Genomic DNA, 18,636 nt, shown 5'->3' with positions numbered 1-18,636 from the left:
TGACTCCACACAGGATTGTAGGATTGTGGTTCTAGAGTGTCAGATAGACATGTAACCACAATTTTAATGTATTTGCTGTACTGCTTCACCTTTGACCAATAAATGCACAGCAATAGTAGTAGCGGCCATGAACAGGAGAGTCTATTTAATACTGTCAAAGTGTTTCAGAACTTTACAAATTTTATTTAAGAGAAAAAAAGTCAAGTGCTTTCATTCTATATCACTCTTTACAGTAGAACTTCATCAGAACTAGTGATCATGCTCATCATTATGTTCTTTTGTACACCATGTTTTTTAAAAAGATACACAAACAAGACAAGTTGACTGTACCTGATATAACAATTCATCAACCACATTTGATATATATCATGTCAATTTCCTGTTACCATTTAAAATATATACAAAATAAATATTTACACATGTAATTATCATATAATTTAGCTGCTCTAAGTTGCAACACATAATTAATTGAAACATTTTTATTAAGTCCCGGGGGGGGGGGGGTCATAGCATTTAGTCTCAATTGCCAGAATAACTCTTTATATTCCAACTTTATTTCCCCACTTACTTCCCCCCCAGGATCATGTTATTTACTCTAGGATAGCAAACTTGAACTTAGTATCATTAAAACAGTTTAATGAATGTTTGCATAACACATTGTTTTCATTTCCTTAGAAATATCATAATTATGTTCATTTGTTCTAATTCTTAATGGTCTGTCTGTCTTACCTGTGGAAAAACTAGGGTATGAGACACACTTTGTGATATAAACTGCCCCTACACTCTTTCAATTCCCTTGTTTCAGTATAATGTTTGATTTAAAAAGGCTTTCCAAAGCTATAGTTTCCTTTAATAGTATATAAGGGCACTGGAAACTTCTACATTTTATAGTTGCTTTCCTTGATTTATTTTGACCACCAATGGCTTGAACATTGCTTTTACTTTATAACAGGCCTTTAATAGTTGTTGCTGTCTTAAACACAAATTGTTGAACCTCCCCCACTATTTTTAGAATGTTTTCATTAGCCTTAAAATATTCCAATTTTGCCTCACTGCCTTCATAACATCTATAGAGTAAGAGGCAAATTGTAAAACAAAAGCTGTCTCAGAATTAAACTGTATTCTTAACTGCATATTCCTTGTTAAGTTTGGTACCCAAAAGGAGTTTTTATTTTGTTCATCTATTTTACATCACTTCTATACTAATGTCCATCATAAGTTGTTAGGATATTCTCTAGAAAAGAACATGACTTTTAATTTTTTTTCTCTCACTCTTAAAGATCTCATCTCTGGAAATCATTCTGGATAAGCTAATGAATTGCTCTTTCACTAGACATTTTTCTGTTTAAAGTGGTACATATTATTATAGTGGATTTAGCTATTACTAAATATTGGTTTTCTATACAAATTAGAATCAAATCTGCTATCTTTATAACTATCACATCTAAATCGTTTACTAATTTAATGTGTAAACTTAAAAAAATCAGTAGTATCATTCATATATTCTAAATATTTATATATCTATAACTGGTCTTTTCCAATAAAAATGTCATCCAGGTATTTTAAGTACTTTAAGTAGATTTTGCAAACCTTATAAAACTCAGAAGGGAAGATATACTTTTTCCTAACGTGACATTACCAAATTGGCAAAAATTAGTGGACAGGATGTGCAGATAGCAACTCCTTTGATTTGTTTGTATATTTACCCTTCAAAGTATATGAAATTCTTGTCTAATACCAAGCTCATCATATCAGTCAAAATATTAGTTTTCCATTTATGATGGTGGTTGTAGAATGCATGTTGAGGTCCATAATATCTGCTGTCAGGAAGATTAGATTCTCTTTCCATAACTCACTGTTCAGTCTCTCAAACAAATCCCAAGAATCCCTTAACATGTGCATAGCTTCATTAATAATTGGTTTTAACAATTTATTGACTTATACAAAGAAAGGGTAAATCTTAGATCCCTGTGCTAATACAATGGTCTGAAAAGGGGTTTTAATATATTTTTGTGAACTTTAGAATCAAATGAATTGTTGGAATAAAAGCATGTAAGTTCCTGAAAAATACGTATTCTGGTGGGATAATCAAAACCTGTCGCAAATAATCATCAGTTTGTAAATAATTTTTTATAAGCTATACTAACTTTGCCGTTTGATACCTGGGTCTATATTTCACACTTTTGTAGCAAATTTAACATCACTCCTGAATAATCAACGGAGTGTAATAGAACTATTCCTCCTCCTTTGATTTGCTTCATAACCTGCATGCTTATATCATTAATTAAACTGTTCAAGAGATTATTTTCATCCTTGGTAACATTATATTTTATATTTATTGTTAAAGGAATGACATAAAATGCATAAATCTTTTTCAGAGACCTTTTCAAACACCTGTATCAAGAGATTCATGGCAGGGTTAAATACACTTTTGTTTCTCAGTTGTAGTTTTGACTTGTTAGTCAGGTTATTGTCATACAAGTAAAAATGGACTGCCGAGATTAATTTCCTAGTAAATAACTGAAACTCTACTAGTAAGTCTGCCAAGTCCATTCTTATTGGGTATAAATCTGAGTCCTCTCTCAAATAATGAGCACTAGATTGAAGTAATGTCTAGGTAACTATAATTAAATATATGGAAGCCATTTTTGAAAATGTAATACCATTTCCATCAACTGTTATCAGTTTTTCATTCATCTCCGAGTGTTGTCTCTTCCTGCCTCTGCCCTGATAGATATTTTCTCTTTCATCTTTGTTGAAAATTGTAAATGATCATTGCCTTTAATCACATCATGCCAGATCTACTGGCTATGTGGATCAACATAGAGGAGGACATTCTAAGGGATCCTTTATATTAAGCTCACTCTGCGTTCTATTTTTAATATTTCCATTTTTGTGTGAAATTTGTCCTTGAACTTTCCTCATTAGATTTAGTAACTAAATACTCACTATATTTCTTATTCATAATGGCATAAGCATTGTTTTCTTGATATTGTCTCCTATCTCTAAATATTTTCTTACTCCTTTTGATTCCTAATTGTGTTACATTATTGATAATTTTTGGAAAAGGCAATTTATATTTATCCTTTAAGCTCTCAAATTGCAAATCATTTTGAATTTTACTACTCAGTTCCTTGACCTCCTTCAGTAAATCAGAAAAATGACATTCATTGTGTTTGAGTTAATGCATGTCTGTTAAACATATCAACAAGTTCATTGTGAAAATCAGAGTCTAGTTCTGTCTATTTAGGAAATTTAAAACAATGTAACCCTTGTGGCACTATTCTGAGTCTCAAACAGTCAAGTAAATAACTATTATCATGGTGTCAGCTTTTCAACTTGATGAGTTTCTTCTCAAAAGTCTGTAATATATTGTCCAAAGAAGAAAATTCATCATTAACTTGGTCCAGCGACACATTAAAACAAAGCTTTTAGATACACAGTTTGAGAAATTAAATCTATGTTTATCTCTACCCTTTACAATTATAGATGATGCCTGATTAAATGTGGCTGTGCTTAACATATCTGTATTTGAAGTGTCTCTATTTAAAACTTCTGTATTTAAAATATCAGCCCCTTCCTTTCAACCATGGGAAAGAAAATAGCAGGTAAAAAGTCACCCCACCATCAGTTCATTTAGCTCTGTTAACCTCATTAGTACTAAAACTGTTTACAGTACCTCCATCTAATGGCCATGCTGTCATTAGGTGTAGATGTAAATGAAATTCTCTCCCCTTCATGGTACTGTAGATGTAGATGCAATACATCCAGTGTCATTTCCAAAAACTGAATAAACAACTCTGGGCACCAGGACTGCCATGGAAACATTGGTTCGCACCAGTAAATCAATCATCAACTCTCCTTTTATCTCACAAACTGGTTGAATTCAAGCTCTTATGGTGAGTCAACTATATCTCATTTTCCACAGAGACAGGGTTTCTTTGAGAACTAATCCTTTTATACCTAAAGTGGCATCTGATTTTACTTTAAGCCAAACTGTCCATCTCCCCATTTTCAGTCCTGAACACAAAAATTAGTGAGAAAAGATACTCCATATTCTGGATGTCCACATACAACTTAAGTACTATCTTGACAGAAGTAAATATTTTAGATCTTTGGATCACTTGTTCATTTTATGTGCAGGTAAGAAGAAGAGACAACCAGTGGAAAAAAACAGACTATTTCCAAATGGTTGTAAAAGACTACTACCTTTTGTTATGCTCACCACAAGAAAGCTGTTCCAGACAGTGTCAATGCCCAGTCTACTAGGGCCTTGGCTTCATATGTGGCTTTTTGGAAAGGGTTGTATTCTAGAAGTATTCTAGAATATACTGCTTGATCCTCTGTATATACTTTTACAGATCACTATTAGCTTGATTCCCTCTCCAGGGGATCAAGCTTTGCTAGGAACACTCTTCAGGGGCTCCTTGACACTTCTCATTCCACTTCCCAAATGTAGTAAGATAAGCTAGTCTATCCTTATAGCTAAGGCAACTGCAGCAGTGATCAATATAATGAACATAGTACAGTTGTTTAAGTAAACGTGCCATAACAGTAGACATTCAAATGAACACTGCTGCAGAAGACACTCTCTCCCTCCACCTGTCTTGTTGTTTGGTGTATTATTTATGCTAGGGTGTGGATATTTATTTATTTTTTATTCCTAGCATCATTCTTTCAGGCCTCAGCCTCCCTCTCTGTGGGCATGAAAGCTCTGAATGGGTTGGTATCCAAACTTACCTTTTTAGTGAGCTCAGCTTGAGGTGACTGATGGTTTGGGTGTGTGGAAGGTGCTTGAAGTTTTGAAAGATGTCTAGCTGTTATATCCTATGCAGGATATAACCCATATAGCTAAGGCTACTGCAGCAGTGATCATTTGAACATCTACTGTTATAATAAATTTACTTACACTACTGTGATTTAATTGTCTGAACCATTGACATTTTATTACAAATGTTAACAGGCTGGCTTATATAGTGGAAGATTTACCAATTATAGGAATAATAAAAAGATGTCATTCAATTTTACTTGGTACTCATATTTTTTTCTAAGATATACATAAAATAACATGCCTGCGTCATATGTTTTTGTGGTTTGAACAGTATGCCCTTACTTTAGAATGTTAACAGTTTAATATTTTCTAATTAATGTCAAAATATGAATAATGTTATCATAATGGATAGCAAATGTATGACATAGTCCAAAAATCTGTGTTTAGCTTAAAATGATATGTAATGAAACATTTGGCCTTGCAGCTTTCAAACATTGAACTTGGTACTAAGAAAAGTTAGACTACATACAAAAGCACATATAGTATTAAAAATCAGGAAACTGGCATTTCACATTTTTGATATACCCAGTTGTATTGTTAAGTCACAAATAATTACTTACAGGTGCTATCAAGCATATAACCTTATATAAAGGACACATTAAGATTAGTGATAAGATGGCAATTCATTTCACACATGGCTTGGAATATCTGCATAAAGAACAGCAGATATCGCCTCACATTATTTTCTTTATATCGAATAGTCCTTGGTCTTGGAAATTGCAGTATCATAAATGAAGTTCTGATGGCCTTTTGCTGTGTGAAACAAATGCACACTGTAGTTTTGTACAAATAATATGACTCCAGCTATCATAAAATATTCAGTCTGAGGCTTTGTGGGTTACAAAACTGTAGTGACTAAGCAGTAATCAATGTGTTAGCATAAAGTATAATCTTTTGAAAAACAAACAGCTGCAGTACCTTGTCATGTAGTATAGGACATGCAACTCGTATTACTTAAATCTATTATAAAATGACATTTTACGTGATGATAAGACTTGTAAATACATTTCCACTACAATTTGACAGCCTTTTCTTGCTACACTTTACTGCAACCAATATTATTATGCAATACTTTGTTGTAAAGCAATGTGCATTTTGGAAAGCATATCTCAAAATGTCAGTGTGTTTTTATGAGCTTTACAGATATCCTTAGTTAAGACTTAAGGAGGTAATTTAAAATCACACAGCTTTCTGAAAATAATAAAATAAAACATTTAGTTAAACTAAAAACTCATTTAAAAAGACATGACATTTCAATCATTTATTGTTTGTGCAGCAGTCTCGTCTTTCATAATGGATTAATGGAAAATCTACCACTAAGTCTAGGTGACATACTGTACAATGTAAAAATTCTTTGAAATCTGAAACTGTGATCAGACCTGTTTTGTATAACGTAACTCACTAAAGTTTTGTATTTTTACATATCTCAGTATCTAACATATGTATATATTCATAAATATCTCTCCCAAAGTAATGATTACTTTTCCGTATAAAAAAGCCATTGCAACAAGACTACCTTACACAGGGAATGGATCCTCTGTGGTGATGCTAGACATGGAAGATGTTTGTTTACACTTCTGCATTAAGGAACCTCACTCTGTCAAATTGATATGACAACTTCTTTGGTGTCACATCTATGACATTACTGGAGGCCATCATAGACTCTACCAAAACAAAAGTCTGTGCTCAATATTTAGATGACTGTTGTAGTAGCCTAAAATATTTGGGTACAATTCCCAGTGACCAGCCTGCTTTCAAAGGTTAAGTGCACCTCATGTGCCCTTTAACTTCAGGAAGTTGAAGGAGCTCCAATAAAAAGACAGAGCTACAAATCATTCAGAGCTTTTTTTGCTTCTGAAATGCACCCCTTCAGCAGGCCCAGTGGGTCTGTCAGTTGTCTAGCAATCCTTCAAGGCTGGGCAGATAAGTCCCCTGTTTGAGAAGATCTTCCACTATAAATCTTTTTTTTTAATAAAAAGACTTGTGTTTTTTCTGAATAAAATGTTATGATTGCTAGGAAACTGAATTTTTTGGGACTGCCCATGCACTTCTAAGGGAGATGTGTGCAAATCCTTTTGTGAATATTATTTGTAAAAAAATTGTACTTTTTGACAAATGTTTTATACACTTATTGTACACATATGTATTTGGGCAGGACTGTGTACTTTTGGGGGACTGTTACTGGTTTATGTACCTCAGTAACAGTTGATCTGATGTTGTCTTTTTTGTCTGATCCAAAATGTAAGTTGTTGGATCCTGTCGGACCCAACCTCAGCACCTTATACCAAAGCCTGACTCCTCCCCTACCTACAATTTCAAGGATCTTTACACTCAAGGATCTACAGGAAGTCATCCTACTTCAATAGTTTATTACATTTTACTAGTAATCATCCCTACCATCAAAAATGGGCAGGTATCAAGGATCAGATGGTTAGGGCAGCTAGGATGGCTTCCAAATGGGATGATTTTTTTTTTGTGCTCCATGTTTTTGAAACATGGTTATCCTGATAGTTTGGTTAATGATATTCGGAATGAAGTCATTATGAAAAGGCAATCCAGGACATTTGTCCCCCTTTTATGTCAGTCTCAACTCCAGTCTCAATCACCAGTTGAAATAGGTTCTAATTCATGTTCCTCTAGGGAACCAACAAATAATATAACCAACATTTTGGACCAGCATTTGGTCAATGGGACCAACATGGTCCACTCATATTTTGTTACTACCTTCAATGTTGATAGTGATCTTATAGCTAGGATCATCACTAAAAAAAAGTTGATAACGTAAAAATCAGGATTGGGGCAATTTTAATTGTCAGTCTAAGGGGGTGATATATATTGCCATGTGTAAACTCTGCCCTAGTTTTTACTTGGGGAAAACAGACCGCAGGCTTAGACAACGGATTTATGAGCATTCCTGTGATATAAGGAAGCCTAAATCTACTAATGCACTCTGGAGACATATTGCAACTCATGAAAATCACACTTTTGGTTTTTGTGTTCTGGAACAGGTGGAGCAGCATCCAAGGAGTGGCCCTTGTTCCATTAAGTTGGAAGAAAGAGAGTTATGGTGGCAAACTTTCCTCAATACCACAGTACTACCAGGATTAAATGAACCAATCAGTATCAGTAGTTTATTGGGGATGAGAGCATACTTAAGATAATGTATGCCTTCATTTTATGTATATATATATATATATATATATATATATATATGTATATATAATTTATTATTATTCAATATGTATACATACATATATTTTTTATTTATTTTTTATTTGAAAATAATTTTCTTTTGTGATTTTAATCAGGTTCATAATCTTTGTTAAGGTTTTGTTTCAGGTCTGTTTAAATTTTGTCATGTGATTTTTGCAGAGAGTATTTAAAATGGTCATGTATTTGAAATGTCTGATGAAGTCTTTTTGATGAAAGCGCTCACTTTGGTAACTGCTGGAATTAAGTACTGGTTCCCAGCTTTGGCTTGTGGTCATTAGTTGTTTTTCTAGTTTTATCAGTTTTGTTCTAATAATTTTTCCAGAAGGATTTGATCAAGGAGCTTTCAAATTCTATGGTGGGTAACTTACCTTTGGATATCCTTCAGTTGTCTCCCTTCAGTCATCTTCAGATTTTGCCATGAGACCACTGTCTAATGTTGCAGATGTCACAGCATGAGCAGCCAGCACCGGTATTACCATGATGTGTCATGCCTGGATGCAGCTCTTTGACTTCATGGAAATCTTTAAGACATCCTGACATCCTTCGTAAACACCCCCATGATGGTTCCACCTTATTTGGACCAAAAGTCAAAGAAACACTTACCAGGAGTGAGCAGGATGGTAAGACTTTGTCTGCAGTTGGAATCTGTTTTTCAGCTTGTCAGAAATCCTTTTCCAAGAATCAAAGAGGAGGAAGAAAAATGTGGTTCAAAAAAATCTCAACATTTTCAGCAGGGCACTCCTAGGAACAGGCCTCACAGAGGCAGAGATGAAGGCAATCACATGACATCACCCTTGGGGCAGAGGCGGTTCACAGATCCAAGGTTTCCATTGACCTTTCACAGAGAAGCCTCATCAGCATCCCTGAATGTTTGCCTGGCTGCTGCACTTTTGAGACAGCCAGGGGATGATTTTCATTACACCCTCTAGCCCAGCAAAATATAGCTTCCAATTCTTGGGTCTAAGGATAATTGGTTATGCAATATCCTTTTCAGCACCACCAAAGACAATACAAAAGATACCTGATACTTCACCCAATCAGTTGGAATCTGCAGCAACAGAGCTTCTACAGTTGCTGGACAAAAGAGTCCTCCAACTGGTCTGCCAGGACCAACAAGGATTTTGAGTCTATTCAAGGTTCTTTTTAGTTCTTCAGACCAATATTGGATCTCAGCAATCTGAATCAATATGTAAAATAGACAAAATTCCAGATGATCACAGAACAGCCCATTCTGTCGTAACTAAAGAAGGACATTTGGATGTGCTCTGTCGATCTAAAGGACACCTACTATCAGATAAAGATCCAGCGACAGTCTAGGAGATTCCTCCATTTACATCTGGAAGCCAGTCATCATAAGTTCAGGGCACTGCCATTTGGTATCATCAAAATGCCCCAGGTGTTCACCAAGATAATGGCAGGCATGATAGTCTATCTCAACCTGCAAAGGATCCAGATAGTTGCATATTTATGTGACTGGCTTCTAACTGCTATCTCCAGGGATCTACTTCTGAGTCCTAAGTCATTCCTGTTATATCTAACAACTCACTTAGACATTTCTATAAATATCAACAAGAGCAAGCTATCCCCTACTCAATCCATAGAATACATAGTCTGCCACATAGACACTGTACTTCACATAGCAAAATGTCCCTTAACATGAGTCAAATCCATAAATCATCCCAGACCTCAAGCTCGACTCATCCTACACCTCTTAGGTCTAATGGCTTTCTCTATAGTTATCGTTGCTTTAGCCAGATACCACATGAGAGTTCTACAGTAGACACTAGCTATATAGTGGTCACAAACATGATATCCCCTGCACTGCAAAGTTCACCTGACTCAGGTCTGCAGAAATCATATTCAGTGGTGGATTTCATCCAGTTCAGTTACTCAGGGCAGACACTTCCATCCTCCAACCCCCACAGCCACAGTGACCACAGCTGTCTCTCTTCTCATCTTGGGGGCATTTCAAAGGTAAGACAGTCCAGAGAACATGGTCAGCAATAGAGACCAACCTTGACATTGGTGTCTTAGAGTTAAGAATGGTCTTCCTTACATTGCAGCCATTTCAGGGCTTCTTTCCCAGGGATGCGATTGCCCTACACTCGGACAATATGTCAGTGGTTTAGTACATCAACAAACACGATGGAATGCACTTGTACCCTTTTTACAGAGAAGCCATTAGAGTTTGGTAGTGAATGATGTCTTTAAACTATTTTCTAGTAGCAATGCACAGACCTGGGAGATCCAATATCCTAGTGGACAAACTGAGCAGAACTGTACTATTGCCTCACAAGTTCTCTTAACAGAACAGTGGCAACAGAGATTTTCAGCCACTGGGGCCACCTTGCTGTGACCTTTTTACTTAGTATCTAAATAACAAGTGCAAAAGTTACTTCACCTGCATCCCTCCATGGGGACAGTCACCCAGAGATGCCCTAGTCCATCTTTGGCCCCAAGTCTCCTTTATGCCTTTCTGCCAATCCCATTTACCACCAAGTTCATTCAGAAAACTATGGAGTGCAAGATCAAGGTAACCCTCATTGCCCCTTTTTTCTGGCCTTGGCAGGTATGGTTTCCCTTTCTTTGGCCTCATTTAGTTCACCCTCCATGGGCTCTGGATCCATTTCCAGATCTTGTTAGTCACCAGTCTGGGCTACCTTTACCAGACTTCAAGACCCTAATACTTACTGCATAGTGTCTCCAATTCTAATGATTGCCAGAGATACTAGGCTTTCTTCCTCAGTACTCCACATCATATCTTCTCAAATAAACTCAAGCAAAAAGATGTACAATAGCAAATGGAGTTTTTTTTTTTTTTTTCCATCTGGGCGTCTTCTAAGGGACTTAACCCATTTTCAGCACCTCTTTTTAAAAATATTATCCATTTTTGCTTGTCTGCCCTTAGGTCCCACTTTCTATCCAACTTTCTTTCCATCTTCAAGTTAAACAATTTTTGAAAGGGGTGTTATATATCTGTCCCCTAGAAAACAGGTCTTTCCTCCTTTGAATCTTAACTTTGTGCTTGAAAAGCATACTATTTTTACATTTAGGCTAGCTTATCTGGCTAAATGGAATTTCTTAGCATGGAAGACCGGTTTAACAATTGCTCGCGTTTCTACTAGGAGAGTATCAAAGTTACAAGGACAGGGATTCTTTGAGAACTAACATTTCTTTTCTACCTAAAGTGGTTATAGAGTTAACCTTGAGCCACACTATTAAGCTCCCTGTCTTCTTTCCTGAACCTAAGAACAAGGAAGAAAGGATTTCCTTTACTCTGGATGATCACAGGCAGCTCAGATCCCACCTAGACAAAACTCAAGCCCTCAGAAAGGTTGCCTAGCTGTTTGTCTACTATGAAGGTAATAGGCAAGGACAAACTGTGTCAAAGTGGACTATTTCCAGATGGTTATCTTATGCTATTGCTTTTTGTTATACTCTCTATAATAAGCTGCTTCCACGGTGGTTTAGACACAGGGGCTTTGGCTTCTTCAGTACCTTTCTGAAAAGTGGTAGACTCCATAAGTATTCTAGAAGCAGCAACTTAGTTCTCTGCATACTTTTACGAAGGACTGCAAACTGGACTATTTTTCCAGGTCCAGAATGGTCTTTGCTTTGACCATTTTTATGGACTCCCGAATGCTTAGATTACTTTTCCTCCTCCCTTCTTAATTTATAAGCTATAGCAATTGACCCAAACAGCTTGGGTGACTGCAAAAGTGATCTAAATGTTTAACTTAGTACAGTGTGTAAGTACACACCATAACAGTGGATATTAATAGATCACTGCTGCTGTAGCTACTTCTCACCTTTGTCCCCTTATTAGTTTACCATTGGCTCAAGTCTAGTAGGGAGAAGCTTGATGGTCCTTGTGGAAACACATTCTTGCCTTTTCTACATTATGATAATATTAGTGTGGGAGCTGCAACCTCGATGCCAGGTTTTCCTTTAAGTACTTTTCTTCCGAGATTTACATAACACATAACAAGTAGCTTATTTAATTGTCCAAAACAAGTAGCCTAGTCTTAGACAAAAAGCTCCCAAAACAACATAATTCATGTTGCCACATATTACCTTACTGCCGTATTCTCCTGCAGAAGAACATAGTCTGACACTCTCTCTGTCTCTTAGAATACCATTTTAAAGAGGACCAATTTACTTGTCTGACATTTTATCTCTATCTTGCCCACAGTTCATAAACTCTTCTACATGATTTATTTCAAAGTCCATGATGATTATTCATGTTCTTATTAGTTAACATAAGGGAAGTGGGTATCCCTACAGTGTTGCTACAAAAGCATTGTGTTGGCATGGAGAGGAAACTGCAATGACTAAACTGGGAATTTACTTTTTTAATTATGTATTTTTAACTGTTAAAAGGCAAATGGACAAGAGTTCTGATTAGCACACTGCATGGACATTAGGATATAGCTTTCTAAATATGGGTTGAGTATTCTGTCAGTCTAGGAGATAGGAATCAAAACTGTTTTTATTCAGTCTAGGAGCTAGGAATCAGACAGAGCAGTTTTTATTCCTTTGTTTATTTTTATTTGGGTTCCTGTTAGAACGACGAAAACGCATTTTGTCAAATGTGTTTTCGTCTACACATACAGAGCGAACAGGCAAAACAGTGAAGCGGCTGTTCAGCAAATTCTTTCCTTAAGAAAAAAGTTGCTTGACCACTTTGTTGCTATGCCATGTTCTGCAGTGCAGTGTGGTCCCTTGTCCGGTATAGCTCCCAAGCATGAATGTGTAACAGTTACTGACCTTAGGGTTAGGGTAAGTGCATATATATGAAAGTGTTTAGTTTATTGTTTTTTTTTTTTTTTTTGGGTTAGATGTATGGTTGAGTTACGTGTGTATGTGTTTTCAGCTGTTTACTTTTGTTTTGGGAGGGTAGAATTAGGGTTAAGGTAAGTGTGTATGTGTTTGGAACTGGTTACGTGAATGTGCAAGAGTTACTGACCTTAGGATTAGGGTGCGGGTTAAGGTAAGTGCATATGTTTTAAAATTTGACTTTTTTTTCCATTAGATGTATGGTTGGGTTATGTGTATATGTGTATTCAGTTGTTTACTGTTTTTTTTGGGGGGTACAATTAGGGTTAGGGTACGTGTGTATGTGTTTGGAAGTGTTTAATTTTTTTTTTTTTTTTTTTTTGGAACAGCAATTTCTTTCCCTAGGAAAGAAATCGCTGTTCTGTGGTTTTGACATTTTCAGCTTTCGCTGAACATGTGTCGATGAAACATCGTTCGCTGTTTTCAGCATTCGATGTTTCAATATAGACCCTTTTTATTTGTGGGTGATAGTAATTAAAGTGGTTTATTTACTCCCTCATAATGGACATAGTGCCCTGCAGCTGTTTTGGAACAGCTTAATGTTTAACTTTAAAGCAGTACCACCATCTGCTTATTTAACAGGTCCTCTGAAAACTGTGTTCTTATGCTTGTCATGGACTAATATTACATGTAAAGCAAGTTGCCAGCATGTCTGAGCTTTGAATTGAACCTGCAGTGGTCTGAACATATTTTCAGAGCAGAGAATGAAAAGTCTAAATCGAAATGGAGCAAAGGTCTGTTTGCGTAGATGCAGATCATAACTCTCAACCTCTGAGCACAAGAAATCGAGACAAAGGACTGAAAGTAGGAATAGATTTGAAATTTTGCTCTAATAAAATTAGAATTCTGCTAGAATAATACATTTTGGACTATCATGAATTTTCAGAAGGATATGTAGTCTGTATCTCAAATGCCTGTCATTATTTAATGACTTCAGTCTTCAATGATATGCTAAAAAGCAAGAAATTTTGTAAGGCACATACCAAAAATAGGAGACATAAATCTGGACATTCTGCGAAAATCTAGACATTTGAGAGGTAGAATGCACCTCAGTGCAGAAATAGTTTGTGTTTTATTTCTGTGCAAGTGCAGGAAATTTCAACAAAAATCTTAAATTCAGACTTAAGTCTTAGATCTCAGCTCTGTTATCTCTCATATTCCATTCTACTATTTATAAAATGCCATGTTGCGCAGTCTGTATGTATTTTTACTCCTTGACTTAGTTAGACAAGCAAAACAACACATCATTACACTCATCTAAAATAACTTGATAATGCATGTATGGTGTAAAGCCCCAGAGTTTAATTTTCCGACATTTGTTATAGTAGAATCCCATAAGGATGTGTAGCTTCAGTTACCATTCTTAGGTGAGTACACGATTCTCCATTTTTTGTAAAATAGGGGTTGTGAGTTTTTTAGGTGGCTTAGTCATAAAACTTACACTTGTACTCAAACTGTAAACTGTGATCAAATACATCAGTTGCATTTTACAATTCACTATTAATAATGACTATTTTATTTTTTTTCCTTCAGTTTGTCTGGCAATTTATTAGAAGACGAAGGATTAATCTCTCTGTTGAGTTCCCTTCCTACACTACCTATTTTCAAGGTTATCAAGTAAGGAACATTTCAGTTGTTTCTATTTATAAACTTCTCTTAGCAGCTGCATCAACCACCAAAAGAGAAATCAATAACTCCGGTTTTCCACAGAACATGTCATAATAAATTTATATAATTTCTTTAGAAAACAGACAGCTTAAAATGTCAAAAAGCATGAGCTCTGTTGTATGTTTTATTTTGTAAAGTTTATATATTTTTCCAGAGTGATTAATAACACAGCATGAACTATCTGAAAAACAAGGAATGGATGATGATTCATAATACAGACTATCAAAAGTGATATAAGGCCCTAAAACTCTACCACACTGCAAAGTATGACTCTAATGGAAATTTCTTCTGTGTGTTAACTATTCAATGCCTTTAGTAAATTGGCTTTCACATGTGGGGGTAATGAACCATACCCATAATGTGATGAAAATTATAAGACAAATTGTGGTACATGCAGCAGAATTTAAATTAGTCTGTCTTTTAAAACAAATTATATCTTTGACTGAAACCTGAGTTTTCTGAATTTTCCCTAAGCTTTCTATAGTACAAGTCTTCTCCCCACTGTTTCAGAGGTTGACATCCTAGTTAATTAGGTTAGTGCAGAGACCGAGTGTCACTTCAGGTGGTACTTGCTCATGAGATAAATTATGGGGTACCTGAATAAGACCAGAAATCTTCAATCTTGAAGTTATGTACTTAATTGGCATCTATGATATGTCTGTTATAACTAGGATTAGCACTGAGAAATGTTTCACTTAGAAATGATAAATGAAATTGCAGTAGTCACCTGGCCTCAAACAATACCTCTGAGGTAATACATGATAAATTATTGATATTGACTGGGCCTTTAGTGGTTGCACCATCAGCAGCTGTAGAGACATCCCTTTTGCAGTAATGCACTTATTTCTGTTCATCCAAGTCACTTATTTCCACTGTCTGTACCCTTTGATACAATTTCCATTAATTCTTCTTCATTGCTGTGTCTGGAATGGAACCTAAAACCAAACCAACCTTTAATATGTAAGAAATACAACTCCAGATGATGAAAACATTTCATTCTGAAGGAGTCTTGGATTGTTTAGACGAAAGCACTTGATTAAAACTGTGTTTGCCTTAATTGCCTTATCCTATTACCTAGACTGACCTGTTTTCATCTGGATTTGTATTTGAACCTGGAATTATTGTAGTCAACCTTCTCAGTGATTCTTCTTCAGTCATTAGCAATACCAAATTCACTGCCAGAATTGCCCTTTATCATGTAATGGCATATGTTTGGAATGTTCTGAGCATATATTTCGGTCCTCCACCATATCCCAGTCTGTTCTTAACTGCTGTCTACATATTACTTTAAACCTGCTGAACTAGTAAATTTATTTCATTTTAATGGTAAAAATAAATATGTTCTAAACATCTAGATTTAGCGATGTTTGCTCTGAGAGTGTTGATGGAGAAGTACAGAGAAGGTCAGAAGGAGTTGCATTGCGTTTTTGTAGACTTAGAGAAAGCATATGACAGGGTGCCTAGAGAGGAGTTGTGGTATTGTATGAGGAAGTCGGGAGTGTCAGAGAAGTATGTAAGAGTGGTACAGGATATGTACGAGGGTAGTGTGACAGCGGTGATGTCTGCGGTGGGAGTGACAGAAGCGTTTAAGGTGGAGGTGGGGTTACATCAAGGATCAGCTCTGAGCCCTTTCTTATTTGCAATAGTGATGGACAGGTTGACAGACGAGATCAGACAGGAGTCCGCGTGGACTATGATGTTTGCAGATGACATTGTGATCTGTAGTGAGAGTAGGGAACAGGTGGAGTAGACCCTGGAGAGATGGAGATATGCTCTAGAGAGAAGAGGAATGAAGGCCAGCAGGACTAAGACAGAATATATGTGTGTGAATGAGAGGGAGGATAGAGGAATGGTGAGGATGCAGGGAGTAGAGGTGGTGAAGGTGGATGAGTTTAAATACTTGGGATCAATAGTTCAGTGTGGAAGAGAGGTGAATAAAAGAGTTCAGGCAGGATGGAATGGGTGGAGAAGAGTGTCAGGAGTGATTTGTGACAGATGAGTACCAGTAAGAGTGAAGAGGAAGGTCTACAAGAGGGTAGTGAGACCAGCTATGTTATATGGGTTGGAGACAGTGACATTGACAAAAAGGCAGAAGTTTGAGCTGGATGTGGCAGAGTTAAAGATGCTAAGATTTGCACTGGGTGTGATGAGGGTGGACAGGATTAGGAATAAGTATATTAGAGGGTCAGCCCAGGTTGTAAGGTTTGGAGACAAAGCCAGAGAGGCACGATTACGTTGGTTTGGACATGTGCTGAGGAGGAATGCAGAGTATATTGGGAAAAAGATGCTAAGGATGAAGCTGCCAGGTAACAGGAAAAGAGGAAGGCCTAGGATAAGGTTTATGGATGTGGTGAGAGAGGACATGCAGGTGGTTGGTGTGACAGGGCAAGATGCAGAGGACAGGAAGAAATGGAAACCGATGATCCGTTGTGGCGACCCCTAATGGGAACAGCTGAAAGAAGATGATGATGATCTAGATTTAGATGTCATTTAAACCTGCTGAGCTGGTATATTTATTTTAGTCTTTATTGGGGCTGTTTGATAGAAGGTTATACAAGCGAAGATTGTGGTATATTAAATTATACAGCATATAAACCTGGATGTGATGTAGCAAAAATCTGTAAAATAAACTGACATACAGTATATTATGTAAATAATATGGGTACATTATAACTGCTGTTATTTTGCTAAACAGATTAGAAATGAAAAACTTTTGGAAATTCAAGTTACTAGAAGGGAAGCAAAATAAATGTGTAGACCATTATGTAACGATGCAAGAGAAAATGGTTGAGCATCAGAAAGCAGGAAAACAAGGAAAAAATGACGATGCAACAGGAATGGCTTCCAGGTAGTTAAAGGAAGTTTGATAGTGGTTAAGAAAATTCTTATTTTGTGGTCAAACAGTTTGTGAAGGGAGTGTTGGTTGTGAGACTCCCTTGAAAGCAAATTCCTCATTCCTGGGATCTCACATTTGTTCTTGAAAAATTGGCCTTACCTGTTTTTGAACCTGCCTCTCAGCCTGATCTATGGTTCATTTCTTGTAAGTCTATTTTACTTATTGCTCTGACATCTGCAAGGTGAGTCTCTGAGCTGCATGCTGTCATGGTTGGCCAACCCTATCTAATCTTTCACAACAACAGAGCTGTGTTACACACCAATCCATCATTCATGCCAACATGTTATTTGAATTTATCTTGAATCAAGCCATCAGTCTTCCAGAGTTCTATCCTGATTAAAAATAATAATAATAAAGAAAGAAAAGATTCCTCATACCTTGGATGCATACAGGCAGCTCAGGTACTCCCTTTGACAGAACAAGGCCTTTTAGGAATGCTAAACAGCTGTTTGTCTCCTACAAGGGAACTAGAAAAAGTCATCCTGTTTATAAGCAAAGTTGTTACTGTTACTTCCACTATGGTAAATCTCTTTCAGACAAGGTTAAGGCTCACTTAATTAAGGCCTTACCTTCTTCGATGGCATATTGGAACAGGGTGTGCTCTAAATGCTCTAAAAGCATTCTAGAGACAGCAACCTAGTCCTTTGTTCATTTCTTATCAAGGCACTACAAAATAGATTCCTTTTCAAGGTCCAGAGCAGCCTTTGCTGAGACCATTCTCCAGGGGCTCCTGGATAATTATCCTTCCCATCTTCTAGGCAGGGTAAGTTTTGAGAATCCACCCAAAATGCCACTGGGGCAGTGGGAATGATGAATATAGTACAGTTGCATAAATCCCTGGAACAGTAGATGTTCGAATTCTTCATTGCCTCAGTGGCAGCACCCACCTGACATCCCCCCAGTTTGTGCATAGTTGAGGTGGTTTTCAACCTTTTTAATTCAGCTGTGTTGGATTTGTTTTCTATATCATATTGTGATTGGATTTGAATTTACTCTTGTTAGATGATTGTGACTTCAGGCAACTTCTTCTACTTCTTTGTAAAAGTGACCTCACTTCCTGTGACAGCTGAATGCTTGTCTCTCTCAGGATATGCTCAGCCAATCAGCTGTCATAAAAAGAGAAAGGGAGGGAAGACTCGGCTTCTGAAACCTGGCCAGTACTGGGTTACCTTGGCAGATAACCTAAAATGCC

The 18,636-nt window shown here is 36.6% G+C and overlaps 1 protein-coding gene across 2 annotated transcripts in view; it reads left to right on the top strand.

Annotated features, from left to right (window-relative positions):
* The window catches only part of LOC122809712 (protein NLRC5-like), a 1,339,659-nt gene that overhangs the window by 242,660 nt on the left and 1,078,363 nt on the right, over positions 1-18,636 (top strand). For both annotated transcript variants that reach the window (XM_044081407.1, XR_006365941.1), the window contains exon 9: positions 14,414-14,497. In XM_044081407.1, the coding sequence (XP_043937342.1) occupies positions 14,414-14,497 (84 nt within the window). The remainder of the gene's footprint in view (positions 1-14,413; positions 14,498-18,636) is intronic.

Source organism: Protopterus annectens, chromosome 8.part0, assembly GCF_019279795.1.
Source record: "Protopterus annectens isolate FY-2018-M chromosome 8.part0, PAN1.0, whole genome shotgun sequence".
Classification (NCBI taxonomy): domain Eukaryota; kingdom Metazoa; phylum Chordata; order Ceratodontiformes; family Protopteridae; genus Protopterus; species Protopterus annectens.
This window is presented reverse-complemented; position numbering and strand designations above follow the sequence as displayed.